Source organism: Amblyomma mixtum, chromosome 3 (assembly GCF_055824585.1).
Source record: "Amblyomma mixtum isolate Tamu chromosome 3, ASM5582458v1, whole genome shotgun sequence".
Classification (NCBI taxonomy): Eukaryota; Metazoa; Arthropoda; class Arachnida; order Ixodida; family Ixodidae; genus Amblyomma; species Amblyomma mixtum.
In genome coordinates this window covers 14,054,993-14,075,940 of record NC_143014.1, presented here as the reverse complement: position 1 = coordinate 14,075,940, position 20,948 = coordinate 14,054,993, and the positions used below count along the sequence as shown (strand labels likewise).

At 46.6% G+C, this 20,948-nt stretch overlaps 1 protein-coding gene across 7 annotated transcripts in view; it reads left to right on the top strand.

Annotated features, from left to right (window-relative positions):
- Window positions 1-10,769, top strand: part of LOC149349277 (WD repeat-containing protein 11-like) — a 222,502-nt gene extending 211,733 nt beyond the window's left edge. For 6 of the 7 annotated variants that reach the window (XM_089578206.1, XM_089578208.1, XM_089578205.1 and 3 more), the window contains 4 exons: window positions 3,701-3,893; window positions 4,852-4,926; window positions 5,004-5,142; window positions 10,574-10,769. In XM_089578206.1, coding sequence (XP_089434332.1) covers window positions 3,701-3,893; window positions 4,852-4,926; window positions 5,004-5,142; window positions 10,574-10,749 — 583 coding nt within the window. In that variant the 3' untranslated portion in view covers window positions 10,750-10,769. Of the gene's footprint in view, window positions 1-3,700; window positions 3,894-4,851; window positions 4,927-5,003; window positions 5,143-10,573 lie in introns of those variants that run through there. The other variant, XM_089578212.1, reaches the window with a different exon arrangement.
- Window positions 10,770-20,948: the final 10,179 nt, after the last annotated feature.

The following is a 20,948-nucleotide window of genomic DNA, read 5'->3' as shown; positions in this document are numbered from 1 at the left end:
GCATTCATCTTTGTCATTGGACTTTGTAACAAACATCATATTTACTCGCATATTGGTTGATACATCATATTGGCTGACCCCCCCCATACTTTGGGAACAGGAAAAAAAGAAGGGATTGTTGTGTAGGTCAACCAACAATGTCCGAGTGACATTCAGTTAAGGCAGCTGTGAAGTGCATCACAAATCAGAGCTGCGACTTGTAGGGCCTGCTCGCGGGCCGCTCACTCGAATCCCACGCCCTCGACCACTCTTCCTCTCCCGAGTGGGGCAGGGGGAACCGGGGTGGAGGCTGCTTAAGGAGGGCCCAACCGCCAAGGCGGCCTCTTGACACCTGCCCCGGAGACCTCCTGACCCAACGACACCTCACCCCCCTGCCGTGGCACCATGTGAGATAAAAGACTTTATTCCTAAGATCAAGCACAAGTTGCTGTCTGTGCGTTATTGGCAGTAATCCTTCAGTGGTGCATGGAATGCTTGGCCCTATTATTGCATCTAAAAAGGCACTCTCGCTGTACCTGGCTCACTTTTTGACAACACTGCTCTTGCATGCAATTTTTTTTTCCACCTCCGTGCGTAAGGCGATGGTTTGCTTTCGCCTATTCAAAATCTCAGTTTGAACGATGGCGCAAAATGCCCCATTCTGAGAAATCCAGACTGCTTCTGAATGTTGCAAAAGGACGGTACTGCAGTTTTGGAATCGGTTTTTCCCTCAGCTGCATGAGAAAGGCTTCGCATGTCAATCGACGGCACTAGCACGGCGCCCAAGGTGACATCCTCTTCTCACGCTCAGCAGCGACATGATTGCTCCTCTTAGCCATCAACAGGTGCTGCCATTGCCGAGGGGATTCGCTGCTTTCTGGGCCTCTGTGAAGGTACTAGGCATGTTCTGAATGATTCCGTGCCACCAGCAGTGCAGCGTACACTCTGCAAGACAGCCCGGGGTCCACCTTGGCAGTGCACTGCGGAGTAGCCCAAAGCATTGTGCGCAAGCAGTTTATTATTATTTTTTTTTTTCTTGCTGTCTGGAAAGCGCTGTGGGTCCGATACGACATTACCAATCTGTTCGACGTTCTTTCCTAGAGTATGGATGCATAGTGTATGGGTCCGCGAGACCATCATACCTAAAGCGACTTGACCCTGTTCACAACCTTGGTTTACGTCTCTCGGCTGGTGCATACAGAACCTCTTCCACAAATAGTCTCTATGCAGAAACGAATGAACCCTCTCTCAAAGACAGAACCATGCTCACATGCACCAATGTCCTGAAACCACGGTCCCTATCAAAACATCTATATTACCTGATAGTTACAAAATGCATATCCAAAACGCTGTTCAACAATAAACCCCAACTCCTCCGCTTCGAGGATAGTTGCCACAACTTAGAGTCCTCATGTCGCCTCACAACACGTCGCACTGCCGCCTCGGTACGGCCTTCCCACTGTATGTGACTTTTCATTGACGCACTTCCTATAAAAACAAGCACCACATGAACACATATTACAGGAATACCTGGCACTTCAAAAAATATATGTGAACCACACAAAATTTTATACTGATGGCTCAAAAACAGCAGATTATGTTCGAAGCGTGGTAGTACAAGGAAACTGGCGAACCCTGTATCCATTTTTACTGCCATATGTTATGCTGTCTCAGTAGCTGTGGACAGAATAATTAATTACAGTATTGAAAACAACATAATTGGCACGGTTTCGCTTAGCCTGCTCACGGCATTACATTCCAGAAATGCAGCCAAACCATTAGTAGGAAGCATAATACACAACATAGAAAAAGTCACAACACAGGGGCGTATGATAAAATTCTGCTAGGTGCCAAGCTTGTTGGAATAGGTGGAAATGAAAGAGCTTACCTATGTGCTGCACAAGCACGCAGGTTTGAGCTTGTGAGCAAGTCAACATGCCCCATAGAGACTGTATGAAATTGTTAATACAGAGTAATTTGAGCGCTAAAGGTCATATAATTTGGAATAATGAAATAAACAACAAGCTGCATTTTTGGCATTTTGTAAAGCCTCTCCTGGGCGAATACTTGCACGCACCAGGAACGTTTGAACTCTTTCCCTGCCGCGCCCATTGAGCATTGTTAGCCCGCTAACAATCATTTCATGCCCCGATTTCAGAACCTTCTGTGTTGCTAATGACCACGCTGCAGATGTAGTTTGTAGGCAAAGAACCAAAGTTTTGTTTCCGATGTAGTTTTCTTTTGTCCCGCGAGGGGGCACTTTCTAACGCGCTGCGAAGAAATGAAGACGCAGACCTGCGCTCATTGCCCGCCATGTTGCCCGCAGATGACTCCTTCGCTGCTCGACTTCGGAGCCTTCCGCGTTGCTTACAGGCACGATGCGTGTCTGGCTTGTAGCCGGAGAACTGAAGTCTTGTTTCCAATATAGTTTTTTTTTTCCCCTGCAAAATGGCATTTTTTGAATGCACTCCGAAGATGCGGTACCATCAAAGTCGCTTGGCAGCCTCCACATGTGCGCTATGCGCTCTGAAACATAGCAAATCTGAGGACTCTGTTTCGTCTGCGAGTGATTTAATTGACATCCTGTGCAGCAACGAGCCTGAAAATGTTGCAAGGCGCTGAAGATGATTCAGTTTTCACATCGGTGATGATGGAAGCCAGCCTGAAACACAGGCGGCCGCGCTCCGATGCACAACTATAGGGTTTCCAGTTATTGTTTTGTAGCAAGAATACTATTCAAGATTGAAATGTTTTTTGTTTTTTTTCAGATAGTGGCCAATAGAGTAACAAACATTTTGCATATTTCAGAAAATTTGTAACATTTTTTTCTTTTTAAATACAAGCGTGTCTTTGAAAGTTTTGTTCAATTTTTTCCTAAAATCTCGTTTTTAGCAAATAAAATTTTTTGATGCAACATGCAATTTGTTGTTTAAACTTATATGAATAGAAAGCACCTTTATTCAGCTCTTTTATTGGGTATTGCAATAAATATTGAATGCAATAGTTTTTACACAAAAAACAAATGAACTGAAACCTTCACAAAATGGTCACTTTCCCCATGGTATGGAAAGAGTTGTAGAGGTAATTTTTATGTCGTCCCTGCATTGGACACACATGCTTTACATGTAACTTCCTAGTGACGAAACAAGAGAAACATGCTTATGAAAAATATGGAGATCAACTTACAGTAAATCACATTTTATTCTTGTGTGCACAACTCAGAAAGCAAAGGACAAAGTACTTTACTCAATTTTATAATGAATGCATTATTTTTCACCCAACGCTGGTCTTAAGTGATAATGCAATTGTTGACATGTCTTGTGTCTTAAGAGAAGCAGGTTTTCTCGAGAAACTATTTTGACACACCTGAGTAGAAAGTCTTTGTTTGGCTGGTTGGGATCCTCGGGGCCACTGGTGTTACCTGACCTTTTTTAAAGCTTGTAATATTAGCCCTTTATAAATTTTTTTTCCTGTTTCATTGCAAGGTAGTATGAAATAACTTTTGTGGCTGTCTACACCACGTATGTTTTTTTCACATATTTGTGAAATTCTTCAGAAAACAGTTTTCCTATGCCTTGAGCTTGGCGCCTAGATGCAAATTTAAACTTGATGTCTGTTAATACTTTCCATCAAGGAGGGCTCATCGGACTGGTGGAACAGTAATTTTAGAATGCCTTCACATCTGGGAGAGGTGACTACAGTTGTGGAACTTTGCTCCCAGGGCGTGCCTGGTGGCGTCACTTAAGACTGAGAGCAAGGCACAGTCGGTGGTGAAGCTGGTGGCCACTAACCTGATTGCCAATGGCCGCACGTGGGATGGCGTCCAACTTCTGTGCCTCATTGGCAAGGGCCTTGATGCTTGCCGCTACCTCCAAGCAGCCGGCCAGTGGGAGGACTCGGTGTGGCTCGCAAAGGTGGTTATTATCCTCTGCTGTGCCTTGCACTAGATGGCACCCCAGCAAGTATGTCGCGTGCAGTGCGATAGGTGGAGCGAACTGTCATGTGCGTGGAGAAAGAACGCTCCCGGAACGATGGTGTATGTGCACCCAGGCGCCGGTCACTTGTAACCAGTGTGAATTAAACTAGTACTGTCATGTTACCTAAACACAACATCCTCCATTGAACTAGGCTTGGGTTCCACCTGCATGCGAGCCAGGTATGTCTGTGCATGCCTCAGGGTTGGTCCTCTAGTAGGTAGCACTGTGAGGCAGGACAGTTCCATGATGGCTCAGTGTAGACATCTGTGGATGGTATTCCTGGACTTGCACAGCGATGGGACCCTTTTGCAGTGATGACCACAACTTCCTCTAGCCACAATGTGCCAGCATGTCATGCAGGAATGTCAGGGGGTGTGATAGGGCCACTTCATACAAACTGTACACAGTGGCATGATGAAAAATGAGCAAAACAACTTGGTGCTCTGTTGGGTGCTACACATCACATGCTCCTATGAGTGACCATGTTTTTGTCTTCTTTCTGCATCTGGGATGCTTGTCACTCATGCAGTGATAATAGAACATGGCAGTATTGTGGTGTACATTTTAAATGGATGGTGCATGAAATTCCACTGTGGCTGCATGTACAAACAGATTCATGGGCATTCTTTTTGACTCTCCCACATGGTGCCTGCACATAAGCATAAACCTGAGACCGAAATAATGGTATTGGTTAATCACTGAGGATGGTTACAAATTTTTATTAAAAAGTGCCCAGCTGATGGCATACATAGTTCTTGAAGGGAGCCTCTTGTCATGCTGCGTTGCACTAAGCATTAGTGTTGGAACTCTCTCCGCAGCCTGTCTCTTTCGTTGGGCATAAAATTTAGGCATTCCTGCCATCAATGCAGTGTTTCTTTTGTTTGTTTTCTTCCAGTGTATTCTAAGTGGTGCTGCTCTCTCAGAGGTGGTCACCAAGTGGGCAGAACATCTGATTCAGCTCAACCAGAAGGTAACCAGCCCCCCCCCCCCCCCCCCCCCCCCCGGGCTCTTTTCCAAGATACCACGGCAGCCACTTTTCTTCAACAGGGCAAAGCAGTGCTGGCACTGCTGAGTGTCGGCCAGTACACGCGTTGTCTCCAAACTCTTCACACGGCTCGAATGGTGGAGAGGGCTGCCCTGTTTCTTGATGCCTGCATGGAGCACGGGTTGCTGTCACACGAGCCCTGTATCCTTTGTGGCTAATGCACTGATGGTGCTGTTGAACAGTGGTGCCAATTGACATGTGCTTTGAGGAGGAAAGGAAACTATGCTCCGCAGCGACGTAATGGAGCCGAAGCACTCTTCCTACGCAGCGGAATATAGTCCCTGCCAGCAATGAATAGTTATTTTTGATATTCATCATCCAAGGCATATTTATTTATTTATTTATACTCGAGGCCCAAGGGCATTACAAAAGGCAGTGGGTGAATCAATGCAACATAAAACACAAAACATCAAAAAGATAACACAAAACTAAATGGTCATTATACTGTAAATATCCAGAACTGCGCAACAAGACATCAAGTTCGAAATCGACCTCGAGATCCTTGCTCAGCCAAGGATGGCTGTTGAGGTTACCAACCCTTTTTAAAGCTTTTACTATAAGGCACTTAAAATTTTGTCTTATATTTTTACTAGGTTGCACGAATTAACTTTTTAGGCCCTTTACACCGCCGTTCATTTAGACTCTTGTATAACATCCTATATTAAACAATTTTCTATACCCTGAGCTTGGCGCATGATAGCCATAGTCGCTTATGCGCCATTAAACCCAACACAGCACAACTCAAAGTTCGAAATCAGCAGCAATCCAACGAAGCAGGAAATGTGTTTAAAAAACAAAACAATAAGAAAAAACGAAAAAACAAAATCACATTGTTAAAGATTGGTGCAAAAAATGGTTGGTGGTAGCCCTACCATAAGCTTGCCGTCCTGGTTAGCTCAGTGGGTAGAGCGACTGCTCCGGTGAAGCGGTGGTCCCGGGTTCGAACCCCAGACCAGGACGAATTTTTCTTTAACTACGAAGTTTCTGAGAAAGCTGTATAGCTTTCCTTTGTAGCCGTATGGCTGCGCTCGGGTGGATGTCAATGAGTAATTACTTCCTTATTACAAATCTACTCCACCTTGGGGGATTCTCGTAAACATTTGACCAATATTCGGGTAGCTGCATGAATTAATTCATGGAGTGGAAGTCATTCCTGCATGCAATGCGCACCCACCGCTGCAGTTTTCGATATGACCAATGCAATCCTCCCCTAGTACGGTTATAAGTTACGCTTGTGGAAGTACTTTGCGCTTTTAAAGGATAAGTGTCAGCGAGACTCGTACTAGAAATGTGCAGAGGGGTCATAGCAGCAGATTGCCGAGTTCTCAAATCACGAAAAAATTAGCTGCGGTTCAACTACTGCTGAACCTGGTTACAGAGCGAAAGCTATGGCACATCGGGCTACTATAAGCGGCTTGGCGTCTGTAACATTGAGTGCGCTTTGGTTTATGGGGGTGTAACGTCCCAAAGCGACTCAGGCTATATGAGGGACGCCGTAGTGAAGGGCTGTGGAAATTTCGACCACCTGGGGTTCTTTACCGTCCACTGACATCGCACAGTACACGGGTCTCTAGAATTTCACCTCCATTGAAATTCAACCACCGCGGCGGGGATCGCACCCGCGTCTTTCCGATCAGCAGCCGAGTGCCATAACCACTGAGCCACCGCAGCGGCTTATAAGTCCGGACACTGGATAGGCAACTCACCCACCCTGCCTCCCTGGCAGGTGGCAGTTAATGATAGATCGCGTTTGCTCACCCAGTGAACGCTGCAGCCTATTGCAGCAGTGCCGCGCGTCTGCCACAACGTTGTGACAGCTAACGCATGCAGCCTACATCTCTCTCATCACCCCATGCACCTATAAGGGCGATTCAGGCGTCCACTGACCCAGAGAGCCAGTTATGCACACTTCCTTTCCTTAAAATCATCAGAGTGTGAAACGTTGTCAACGCCGACGGCCTATGGCTTCAGTGCCGCGTTTTTGCCACAACGTTGTCAATGCCAATGCATGCAGCGCACATCTGTCACTACCGCCACATAGCTTAAAGCACGACTAGGTGTCCACTGTTCCAAGGTGGACCACTGGACATGACTAGGTGTCCACTGTCCACTTTCCTTTGCTTTCGAAGCTCCCGCTCCATTGGTTTCGTAGCTTAAAGCACGACTGAGGTGTCCGCTGTCCCAGGGGGCCAGTTATGCGCCGTTCCTTTGCTTTCGAAGCTCAAGGTCATTTGAAGGTGAAAACTGGTCGTATGGCGAAGGCTAATCTAGGTACCGTAGTGAAGCTTTTGCTTCAAAACTTTGTTTCCTTCTTTCACATTTCAATGCACAGGCAGCACAGGTTCCCGCTGAACAAACCCAGCTTGCTGCGTAAATAGCTTCCAGAGAAGTGGCAAACGAAATTTGGGCCTAGCAGGCAGCACACACTGTGCGCAGCTCACTTCGAGTCAAGCACCTTCGCATGCTTCGGATCTCAAATGAACTGCATGCGCAGCTGCACTACACAACCACAAAGCACACAAAACATCAGTAAAAACTGCAGTGGTGAAAACAAAACTGAACAGCCAGAAACATGCAATCCATAGCATAGTCAACCAGCCCCTAGATGTCAATCCAGTGGGCTGTCTTCCCGGCATGCCTCGGGCGGCCATGGTGCATGGAGTGCAGAGCCACAGCCGTGTTGCGCTTTGCATCAAGTGGCTATTTCATTTCATTTCATTTCATTTATTTACCTTAAAGGCCCCTTTCGGGGTATTACATAAGGGGTGGGTTAATCAAAAATTGGTACATTTTTTCACGATGACATATGAAGTTCAATGTTGGCGTTGAAGAGTGATGGGGAGGTGATAGCAGCAGCGGAGTGGGAGAGGCCGTTCCAGTCTGATGCGGCTCGTGGAAAGAAGGAGGTGGAAAAGGTTACGGTACGGGCACGTGGACGAGTAACTTGAAGGGGGTGACCAGTGCGATGTGATATGCGCGGCGGAGGTGCGCAGATGTATGGTTCATGGCCGAGTGAGCTCTAATAAAATTTATGAAAAAGAGATAGGGTTGCGACACGACGACGGCAAGAAAGACTTCATAAGTTGGACAGTGATTTCAGGGATGACACACTGACTTCGTATGAATATTGGGAGTGAATGAAACGGGCGGCGCGATTTTGCACGGCTTCAAGTGCATCGATTGGATATGCTTGATGGGGGCTCCAAATGGGGGATGCGTATTCTAGTTTTGGTCTTACCAATGATGTGTAAGCGAGTAATTTGACCTCTTTTGTTGCGTGACGTAAATGGCGCTTCAGATATCCAAGGGTTCTGTTTGCAGATGAAATAACATTAGTAACATGTTCCCGCCAAGTTAGATCATGACACACAGTGATACCTAAGTATTTATATGAATGAATGTGCTCTATTGGATTGTTAGAAATTCTATAGGAAAAGGACAACGGATTAAGTCTGCGTTGAAACGAAATAAGCTTGCATTTGTTAGGGTTAAGTGTCATTAGCAAAGCCACCAGTTTTCTCTCTAAGGAATAGTAAGAAACTCTATGTCAGCATCCTTACTGATGTCGCTGGCACTTAGTACTAGATTGCATTCGAGCTCCGGCTTCGCGTCCTATGTTAGTTACCTTGTTTGCTTCACGACGCTGGCGCTGTATTCCTCCTCTAGTGGAGAGACGCGATACCACTTTAGTGCTAGGGTTGCCGGTGCAGCTCATCTCCACGAACATGCGCTGCGGAACACGTTCACGGGTGTATGAATACTGCATCACTATCACTGCATGCGTCACTGAGTGAAGGTCCGTGGTGCATTCGTCTGGGCCACACGCAACCAACGTGCGTTCATTTGATCACGTGCTGAAGACGCGGTAATGGGCTCGCCCATGACAGACATGCGCGATGCGCGGGTATTGCTGATGGAGGTGGTCATAGATCACCGCACGCACCATTTCCAGGGGAACATTGGAGGAAACTCTGTGGTGGGATGGTCGGCTGATCGCACACTTAGGAGTGAGAAGCAGGTCCAGGCGAAGGCCCAGTGGCTCTGCCGTGGTCGAGCACAGTGATGATGGCTGCTTTCGATTACCACGGAGTCCAACAGGTGGTCCCACTCGTATATGGTGGCTTTGGCAAGCACCGAGCAGAGTGGTGCCTCGCGATGCCAAGCAGAGGCCGTTGGAGGTCGGGGATCGCCGCAGCCTTGCATGAGAAGTGCTGGTCAATGTGGCCACGCACCCGCCTGTTGGCTGAGGCTCAGTGCTCTGCGATGCTGCACCTCCCTTTCACGATTGTTAGCCTACCCTGACGAGCCTTAGTGCCGCCCCTAACTATGAGATGCCCCTCTGTAGGCTGTCCAAGCCGCATGAGTCTGTGGCATGGTAGCGGTCCCCGTCTCTTGCGCAAAGGGCCCCCTGGAGGCGGCACTCTCTCAAGCCTCGCCCAGTGGTCCCTCGTTAAGAAAGACATAGCGCTCGGGCTCTACAGCAGTGCCATGTACTCCATTAGCGCCACTGGCTGGTATCCGCTGAGCTTCATGGGCTGTGTGCCACTCCCCCCACAGTTGCCACGCGAGATCCTGATGTTGCTCCGTGTCCAAGTTGGTGACCCCGTCGGGCCCGGGTGCTGAGCGGCATCGGCGCTGCGCGTCGTTTAGTTCAACCGCTGTGAAAAGCGCGTTGCACGTGCGGGCCATCATCCAGGTGAAAAACAGTGACCCATTTCGTGCACTGCCAAAGGCTGACTTCCAGGACAGGGCCAATTATTTCTGGTGGCTTCACTTCTTCAGGCGCCTGATTCGCCATCCAGCACCCTAGAGGCGATCAGTGGCAGATGCTCTCTACGTCCTCAGCGCCGCCTGTGTTTCATGCTAACCGCAGTGATCCGCTTCGGGTGCATGGAAAGCTTGGCGTTGCTATGGCACGCGAAAAGATGCTCTTGCAGCAGCCTGGAAATCAGCTACGCAATAACTCCTTCACTAAGGCTCGTCCTGCAGGCAGAAGTTGGGTGCAACGCTGGAGATTTCTGCTTTCTAGTGGCAAGCAGCAGAGCTGCGCTTCTTCTGCCGACTGGGGTCGGGTGCTTGGCAGAGGTATGGTTAATCCCTTTATCAGCGTGCAGGAAATATGTGCGACATGACTCCAGAGGTTTCCAGCACCGCACTGAACTTCTGTGCCTAAAATAGGTCGTGCTGTGCAGCGCCACAACAGATTCTCCAGCGGTGTTGTAAATTTATTACCGCGCAACACTCACATGATAGGATTGTGATGTATATCACTAAATTAGGCACACGATGCTACAAAGGTCTTTCTCAGACATTGGTTTTCTATGAGCGTTGTACGTTTCCAAACCCTTTTTTACCCAACTGCATTGTTCTAGTTTTCGTTTACTGCTCTTCGCGTCATTGGTGCAAGTTTGTCGCTCTGTTGACCGCTGCATGCGTGTATCTTGTTATCCAGCACTCATTTCAGTGGCAGCATCGCGCGGACGAGAACCGCAGACGCTGATGAAGGCCTTCTCCTCTTTCCCCCTTCCTGTTGCTTTGCTCACTGCTGCTTTCATCCTTGACAAGCGTGCAGCAAGCCTCTGCCAAAACGTGTGGTTGGACTACGCTAGGTACCTGCATTCCTTAGGGAACAAGAGAGCCAGCCTGCACTACTGCTTCCTCGCTGGAGAACTGGCAGCTGACTTGCGCAAAGAAGTGGAGATGCTGCTGGATGAGGAGGAAGGCCAGATCTCTGAAGCAGAACCGTAATAAACGCATGTTACTTGTGAGGAATTTTCTTTTATGACTGCACATGTTTTCACTAAGGTTGTGTGTTGAAAAGAAATAGACCGAGTAGCACTTGAGGCAACTCAAACCAACCGCTTGCAAGGCAGCCGCACGTGGACGGAGAAGGTGCGCAAAGCCTCCATCAAAGGTTGAGGCTTCAGGCTGCTCACCCGAAAGACGCGGGTGCGATCCCGGCCGCGGTGGTTGAATTTCGATGGAGGCGAAATTCTAGAGGCCCGTGTACTGTGCGATGTCAGTGCACGTTAAAGAACCCCAGGTGGTCGGAATTTCCGGAGCCCCTCACTACGGCGTCTCTCATAGCCCGAGTCACTTTGGGACGTTAAACCCCATAAAATCAAATCATAAAAATTTAAATTCTAGCAAATTGGCAGTCCGCCTTAGCATATTTGCAGCACACTTCAAGCTGCTGTTAAACAACCTAATGCTCGAAATCGAATTTCAGGAAATCACATTTTGGTGTTGGCAATGTATTTAAAGTGTACTTTCGTAAATACGCAATTAATACGTCCAAGTATAATTTAATTGTAACTAATGGGCAGTCCGCGTAAACATATTGCCACGTATCGTAGTGTTTGTTCGTTCACGCTCAAGGCTGCAGGAAAGGGTTGTTATCACTTTTTTTCGTGACGCGACAAGCGACCAGACTAATCTCAATTGATCGCAGCCATGAAAGGCTGCATCTAGGTTTTTCCAGATTACTGTAGATGATCTTGTCCTGTTATCTGGAAGTTTCCTTGCTGGCTTTAAATTGAGCGATGCCGCGAGCTGCGGACATTCGTAGTTCAACAACCGACGAGCACGTTTGTTGCTTACGCCACCGCCGAGTGATTCAGTTCTTTTGCGGGCGCAAGTCAGCCCAAATAAAGAGCTTCGTTTGCAAGGCTTGTTGCTGTTTTCCTGACTGATGGATTGCCGTCACTACAACGTGACAATATTTGCATTACACTCCAAGCTACCATGGAACAATCTAAGGCTCGAAATGACGTTTCAGGGAACAGTGAAAACTCTCGCTTTCCTGTCGTCCTTTCGTTTATGGTAACTTCTAGCAGGAAGGTAATCACCACTTATTTACACTACGTGCGGAGAATGTGTTAGCATTATACCGGCAAAGGCGCCTTGGGTACTTCCAGGCCCGAATATGCCAGCGAGAAGGACCACGACCATCAAGGCCGACCGGCTCCCTTAGACGCCCGTGTATCTGTTCGTTGACTGTTCGACTCCTGACTTATTTCTGACGCAAGTTTCGACTAGCAATTCGGTTCTAGATCGCCCCCAGATTCGAACGAGACTAGTAGGGCGCTTCTGGGATAATTTGGGGGCCACAGTCTTTGCGCAAAAAACGCCTCACTGGGCAATATATAGTGCGTCGCTCTCGGTGGGTATATATAAGGCAAGCCAAGCAAGGTGCTTGTCGGAGCGCTTGTTTGCTACGACACTTCCGTCATGATTTGCTGTGTAGGTATCTTTGCTGTTCCCATTCTGTCACGTGATGACCTTATAATCTCATGTACATCATGATTGATGATAACTACGCCTGTACAATATGTTCTGCAGTTGAATGAAGCATTAACTCAACTCATTCTGTGAAGCCGACCAGTAGAACTTTTTAAGCTGAAGTGAATATATTTTTAATGCATTATAAATATGCTAAGTGGGCAAAAATGTACTTTTCACGTATTTTAAAGACCATTCAAAATATTATTCCTAGTATACTTAGAAAGCATTTGTATTGCAGTTTAAGCATAGAGACAAAAAAATCCGAAATAAATATGAAATTAATACAGTATGTTTGAAATGCATTTTAAGCACATCCACTTTTTTGCTAAGGGCTCCGGGCTCCAGGATTTTTGACAGTCCAAAATAAAATGCAATTCAATTCAATTTTATGAACAGCACATCCCATTACACCCTTGCTTACTCCTAGGAGAAAATTCACTAGTCAAAACCTCTTGTTTCGTTCCTAAAAGATGCAAACGTCCTAAACTTGCTGTAGTGGCACAAAATAATCTTTAAACTTTCTCATACCAAACAGACTTATTAAAACTTGTGTTTGGCGCATGATAGCCTTAGCTGCCTATGTCTCATAAAACCCAGCACAGCACAACATATTCAGTCCAGACTTAAAATATACACTCCTTTGTGATGTTAGAATTGGTCAAAATTCGCACAAACACAAATGTGCATTTCACCGTCGTGCTGTGTCAAACGTGGACTTCCTTTCCGCGGTGCGTGCAACAAATGTCTGAATTGCGGAGTCTAAGCTCAAAGTTTGTCGGCTGTCAGTGCACGTGCAATAGGAGTAGACGAGTCAACCTTTCCTGTGGCACTATTGTGCTTCGAAAGACGTCGCTCGGCACAGAAGGATTTGAAAACTTATTCGAAAATTGGTTTCACGTCCTGAGCTTGATCCTTCAACAGTACATGAACTTCTCAGATGGTTCCTGCTCTGAAGTGATTGCAGCCAGCCAGGGGACGTCCGAGGGGAGGAGACTGTGGTAGAGGGAGGCTTCCCCTTGGCCTCTAGACGAACAAGCTTGTCGATTCCAGGTTGCGCGAATCTCCTGTGGATTTCCGCTGCCGTATCGACCAGCTCAAAGAAATCATTCCTCAGCGCATCTTTCCTGGCTAAAACAGGACGGCTTGTACTCTTTGGTGGCCTTTTTTTCTTCGTTTTGGAAGGGAGTCCGGGTCCAAGTTTCTCGGCTTTGGCAGGTGCAAGAAGAAAAACCTCATCGAAGGCATCATCGCTGCACAGCTTTCTCAGCGTAAACTCGCGCACGTCGGCCGACTTAATGGATGCAGCCGCAGAGCAACAGGAGCTCTGAAGTGTACAGGCGAGTTCCTCGCAAGGACCGAAGAACTTGATGGATGCAATTAAATAAAACATCGTCTGGAACCACTGCAGGCGTTTTAAATAGCCCGGGAATGCAGTGCAGCGATCGTCTCGACTAGAAGTCTTCCCTTTAAGGATCTCCACGAGAGTGATTTATATCCGATCATAATTATCCGAGAACCTCGACATGGACTTGACGTGTACGGACCAACAGTTTGGGCAACAGTTGCTTCACCGGAATGTCCATCTCGCATTCTGACTGGCACAGAGTTGACACAATACCAGTGTATATTGACTTTCTCTTTGCCGAATTCGGTATTGTGTTGGACAAGTCATTCACAATCATTAATATGGTACAAATGAGTTCAGGGTTGCGGCCCGCCTCCTGAAGTGCAAGGTCGAGGGAGTGATTACAGCAGGGAACTTATCTTGATTTCACCTGCTCATCTTTGATTAGTTTCGATACCCCGCTAATCTACCCAGATATGTTGGCAGCACCATCAAAACAATGTCCCCGGAGGTTGTGGAAACCAAGAGACAGCCTGATCAGGACGTCTTTGATCGTTGGAATTATTTTGCTGCTTTTGTGGGTTGTAGATGGGTTGTATATGCCTAAGAACGCGTCATGCACATCAAGCGTGTCAGGATAAACGTATACCTTACGCACATTGAAAACTGTTCTTGACGCGATGGCCATGATGGCGTAGAATGGTGACTGGGTGACTTTGTCGACAAACATTCTCTGGACACTGTGCACCATTATTTTGAATATTTCGTTTTGCATGTTGCCGCTAAGCCATCTGTCCCGTTTGTTCAGCCACGTTCTTAGCGCAGAGATATCTTCTATTCGTTCTTCTAGAAGCTACATGAGGACTCATCGCTTGCAAGGTGGCTGCGAATCGACAAATTCGTGTAAACCGCCCATGGCTATGAGCATGTTCTTTTAAAGCTGATGGCCTGGCTGTAGGGAATGCTAGTTTTACATGGCTGCTGTGAAAGTGAAGGTACTTTTGGCAGTCCGTATACTAGAAGCGTATAAAGTTCCTTTCAGCCACAATTTATCTGTAGACGAATCTGAAGGAGTAAAAAGATTGGTGACATCCTCTGAAATTAATATAAAGCCGGGAAAGGCAGTGCTATAGTGATTATGAGTACATCTAATTACATCTGCGAGGGCCTCAGACAACTAGATGATGGCTCTTTTTATTAGCCACAAAAGAAGAAAAGACTGATGCACACACACACAAACACCGGGTGTTTCAGTGAACATATTCCAAACTTTTTATAAATAGGCTTTTTGGGGTAAAAATATGGTGCTTGCGGCACAGTGTTACCAGTGTTGGGGGACACCAGAAAAGCGGTTTATTGTCTTAAGTAGTGAGCTGGTTAACTAATTTTTAATAATTAACTTTTCAACTAGTACAGTTAGGCACCTAGTTGCAATTAGAGATTTGTAGCCGGTCAGTTACCCTCGCTACTGTGACTGGAGAAAATCTGGCTGCATCGTGCGAAAATACATAGGTTTTCGAAATTATGCAGGGAAAGAAACCCCTCCAGTGCACGTAACTAGTCGAAAAAAGCCAAATTTTGTCGAGCCACAGTGCCAAGGGTAACTGCGTTTTCTAATTTCTAAAAACTGATATGGCTATTACTAAAGACCGGCTACAAATCTCTAATTGCAACTAGGCACCCAAGTCAGCTAGTTAAGAAGTTAATTATAATAATTGGTTAACCAGCTTACTACTTAAGACGATTCACCAGTTTTCTGGTGTCTGCCAAAACTGGTAATACTGTGCCGCAAAACCCATATTTTTACCCCGAAAAGCCTATTGATGAAAATTTTTGAAATTGTTTGCTGAAACACCCGGTATAATGAGGAAGAGAGAAGGCAGGGATGTTTACCGGAAGGGTGTTCTGGTTGGCTACTCTGCATAGGGGAAGAGGGAAGTTGGGATTGAGAAGGGAGAATGGACGAGGGGCATGGTCACAGATAGTCCCTTATAATTACGCTGCCTCAAGCCAGTTGCTCTCGGGAAGCAAAACAGTGCTTTGTACGCGGTCCCAGCATCTCGTCCTGTGTTAAATGGCAAGGATCGATCGGCGGTCCAGGGCACAACACAGCGTATTTCTTTCGGTCGCCAGAGCTGGACACCAGCACAGCAGATGCTCAATTGTCACCTCACAGCCACATCTTAATTCACAGGCAGGGTTGAAATCCGGAACGTGTATTGCTTTGCAAATGCAATACAGAACCATAGACGGCACAGCAATGTTGTTTCGCGACACGGTATTGTATGGGGAAGACGAAGGTGCAGTCCAGGTTGCAGTACTCTGAAGCGACGGCTGAAAAACTGGCCAGTTTTCCACGCTGAAAGTGTGAGCTCCAGCGACAGCCTGCGTTCACACGCTGCGTCAGGCTTGGAACTCCGTCATTCTGGGCACATCGGGTAGCTTCATCCGCGTGGTGGTTTCCTTTGTTACCACATTGTCCTGGCGGGCATTGAAAAATGATATGACTTTTCGATATGGCGCACGATACACCTCGCGAATCTCTGCAACCAGTCGTTCATGCGACCCGCGGCGTGGGGAAGCTGCAGGTCTTGGAAGGGCTGCTTTGGAACTGATCATTCATATGGAGGTCCTTGGCTGAAGAACTCAACCGCAGCCCGAAGGGCAGCTAGTTCCACACCAGCTGAGGAAGTGTGGCAGGTCGTCTTTACCTTCCTCAAGATATGTACTACCTTGCCGGGATCACCACGTACCCAGCGGAACTGGTTGAGTTAACTGGACCATCTGTACAGACATGCATACGGTGACTCTGGTTATAATGCACAAGTTCCAACGTTATCCATTTGTTTGTGGGCAGCCAATTATATATCACTTTTCTTCGTAATCCCAGGAATATAAAGGTGCATCCGAGGTTTATGCAGTCTTCGTAAGAACGAGCACGGTGTGAAAATCCAATTGCAAGCTATAGTGATTACCTTGATCAAGCTCTATATGCATTCCACATCTACAGAAACACAGCAGAGTGGGGCAACTGCATAAGGTCTTGGAAATCGACAAGGCTGGAATGTGTCAGACTTGCAGGTAAAGTATGCGAAGTTCTTTTGGGCTAGCATTTGAAACGGTGACGTACTAATCACTGATTAAAATCATGACGGTCTTCAAACTTCTCCCCAGCGTATAGCGCCAAATGGAGGGATTGCGCATTATTACGTCATCGAAGGTACCGGTACATTTCGAATGCATGAACGCTCGCTTTGAAGGAAAAAACCAACGCCACCGAAGGTAAAGCCCACTGAGCGTTGTTTGTCAGCATACAACGAGGCATGACAGGGTGTGATTGACGGCAGCAGTAATTTGAAACCTTACCTTCCGTGACGTCGCACCGAGCTTCCCCACACTCTTCTGGTGCTTTGAGGAGAAGCCTAAATTTCAATCGTCGATTACGTCACTATTTTAAATGCTAGCGCAAAAACTTTTGGCATGCTTTACCTACAGCCTCATAGATTTGAATCCTAGAATTTCGTGGAAGTTTCAAAAAGTGGCGCAATTCCCTTTAGTTACGAGTGAATTTTGTGCTTCTGCTCAAAGCACCGGAGGAGGAAAATTCAGTGTGACGTCACGGAAGGTATGATTTCAAATTGGCCGCGCCTGGTGACGCGCGTGCCAACAACGAGGTAGAGGTACAGTGAACTGTAGTAGAGAGCATATTAGCTCTATGGTAGAGGGGCTAGATCGCTGTTGACACGTACAGAAGTATGTGCATGGTAACCACGTGATAACATATTTAAACAAAAGGGCGCATACAATCGACAAACTTTTAAAATATTCAGTTACATCTCAAATACTCACCTATAATAATACAACTGTTAGGTTTTGTTCTTATATTTAGTTGAAATGTTTTTAAAGCGAATGAGCTCAGGCGGGGCCGCGGCCATGGCTTGAGGCAATGAGGCGGAGTTCGCACACAACGAATTTCGTCCAGGTGGTGGCGGTTACAACTTTATTGCCACAAAAATGGAAGGGATTAGTTGGGGCGGGGGCGAGTCCAGGGTGGCCTCCAGTCGGGGGCGACCTCTGGAGCTCGTGTGATGAGGGCCAGTTGCGTTGTTTTTCTTGAACTGGCCAAGTCCCATTCCTCCGCTGAGGGAGCTGGCAAAAGTGTCGTCGGAGGGGGTTTGCTAGCGCATTCCCATAAAATATGGTCTTGGGTGGCTGCGTGCCGTCACCGCAGTGCGGGCATGCAGGGTCATATATTCACCGTTTGTGATTAGATATAATCGAGAGAGGCTAAGAATGGCCTTTTTTTTTTCTTTTTTTTGAATTTTTTCTTTATTTATTCTCAGAAACAGTACACAAACTGTTGTTTGGACCCATAGCCTTTACGGCTAGTGAGGGGTCCAAATACAAAACAAGTACAATATTACTGCAGAACGTGTAAAATAAAAAAAACTTCAAGATTAACACACACAATTGAATTCATTCCTACATTTCCGTGGAAATTAAATAGTGTTTTAAAGATGCCGAAAAGTTATTTTTTTCTTTAACTTCATTAGGGATTTCATTCCACACATGGGCTCCGCTGTATTCTAGGAGTCTTCGGCCGTACATATTGTAACAAGGTGGTAAATTAAATAGATTGTTGGTTGCAGCTCTTGTTTGTTTCATTGGTAATCTAAATAAACTAAGGGGCAGGGGGTTGTTAGATTTTATTACATTGTTTACTATTTCAGCTATCTTCAGTTTATATGCCATTGATAGGGGTAAGATACGAAGCTGCTGAAAGAGTGGCCTGCTGGGGTATGTATTATTTGAATAAGTTATCATACGAATAGCTCGTTTTTGAAGGCGAGAAACAGGATCTAGATATGTTTTATATGTACCACCCCATGCTTCCAGGCAATAAGATAATTGACTGTGCACAAAGGCGAAATACAGAATGCGTAGAATTGGAAGATCAAAGCAGTCCCTGGCCTTTAGTAAAATATGACAACCATAGGCTAATTTGGAGCAAATATTATTAATTTGTTCTTTCCAGTGCATATCAGACGCGAACAGGACACCTAGATACTTGTATTGAGGCACCCTCAGCAGAGTCGTGTTGTCGATAGTTAGAGATATATGTTCGTAGTTCATGTTCTTCCTGCGCGAGTGAAACACGGTGTACTTTATTTTCTCAGTGTTAAGGGTTAGCCGATTACTTTTAAACCACTGCGAAACTTCACTAAGCTCTTCATTAATTATACATTTAAGTGCCTCTAAATTTTCCCCTGTAAAAAGTAATGCAGTGTCATCGGCATATATTACAGCTTTCGAATATTTCAGCATTGATGGAAGGTCATTAATATACAGGGAAAAGAATAGCGGCCCAAGCACGGAGCCCTGAGGCACACCTAGATTAATGCTTTGTGGTAGTGAGGCTAAATTGTTCACGACAACATATTGTTTCCGTCCTGTAAAATAGCTTCTAATTAGATCACAAATTTTCCCTCTTAAACCGTAGGTTTCCAATTTCTGTTGTAGTATTGTCTGATCAACCGTATCGAAAGCTTTTGATATGTCTAAATATACTACTATGGCCAGCTTATTATTATGCAGTGCAGAATTTATAAGTTGTGAAAGAACAAGAACTGCGGATGACGTTGACCTTTGGGGCCTGAAGCCATGCTGATTATGACATATAATGTTATATTTATTTAGAAAATTTTGTATGCGTTTACAAAGAACCTTTTCAAAAACTGTATTAATTGCATTTAATACCGATATTGGTCTGTAGTTTCGCGGATCAGATCGCTCACCGCCTTTATAAATAGGTACAACCCTTGCAACCTTCAGCTCGTCAGGATATATTCCATTTGCCAATGAATGGTTAAAGATGTGTAGTAGATGGATCGCTAGTATATCAATGTTGTTTTTTATCAGTCTAACGGGTATTGCATCAGGTCCTGCCGCCTTGCCGGCTGAAAGGCTGCCGACTGCAGTGGTTATTTCTTCTATGTCTATGTCAGGCAAAGCAAAACTGTTGTTAACACGTTCCGGCATCTTCGCCGTAGGTGCGTCAGCATGAACCTGCGCGGCAACCGTAGGCCCAATGGAGGTAAAATAGGTATTAAATGATTCTGCTGTGTCTTCGTCAACTGTCTCAGGGAGTGTTGCTGTACTGGATCGCAAGCCGATTGCGTCGTTCACTATATCCCAAATTTTTTTTGCATTTCCATGCGCCTGTTTCACCAGTGATGAATAATATTCCTTTTTTCTTTTTCTCATAAGAGATACAGACAAGTTCCTGCAACGCTTATACTGTTTGTAGGCGTCTGAGCGTCGTGGCTTGCGCCCTGTCCAGGTCGGGGTGAGGGGCGGGATACGTGCATCTTTGCTTGCGATAAAAGTTTGTAATCTCCGCTTACGAGCGAGGTGCCTCGTGGGGGCGTACTTTCCCGAGAAGTCTCCGTCCCCCGGTTGGTTAAACCTCGGGCTAGACGGTCAACCGCCTCGTTTCCGGAGTTACGCGTGAGCCGGAACCCGAGATTGATGTTGTGATCGAGAGTTAGGTTGCGCAGAATTTGCATTGCGAGTGCGCTAACCGAGTTTTTGGCGAAATTTTGAATGGCGCGCTCTTATAGTCGCTTAGGATAGTTTTGGTGCGCGGATCCGCGATGGCCAGTGCTATAGGCACCCTGCACCCGCCAGGCACCGCTACCGTCGAGGCTGCGTTCAGCTCCCCCGCGCGGCCAGTTCCTCGTCCCTGTCAGGAAAGCTCGCCCCGCGACTGCGAAGGGACGGCGTATGCGAGCGGCTGCCGCTGTTCGTGGAGGCGGGATTTCGACCTATTCATTCATGAGGCTGAAAAATTCTTTCGAAGAGCGAACGTCAGGAAAGGAACGAAGCTTTTTGAAGCGGGCCATGCACACAATGTGAAACAGGTGGTGTCGTCCGACGGGAGCGTATCTAGCTCCCCGGTGCATTGCGCTGACAAGCATCACTGCGCCACTGAAAACGATCAGATCAACGCTAAGAAATATTTCTATCTAATACCTGTCAGCTATCATGTAGCTATCTTCCCGTAGACAGCGTGTAGCCGCCAGCTGCAGTTGCAAGGCAGGCAAATGTAAACACGCTGCTGCCGTTGCCGTGCTTTTGGAGCGGTGTAAAACGCTCTGCAAACCGAGCCACCTGCAAGCCTGGGGTGTTCCTGCATTTAGAAAGGCTTACCCTGAACTTTCAAAGACGACCAGGCGGCATAGCATTGAAGGTAGTTAGAAAACTCCAGTTTCTGAGCGAACGGCGCAAACCTGACTTCATAACATTCTCGTTTGCCGCA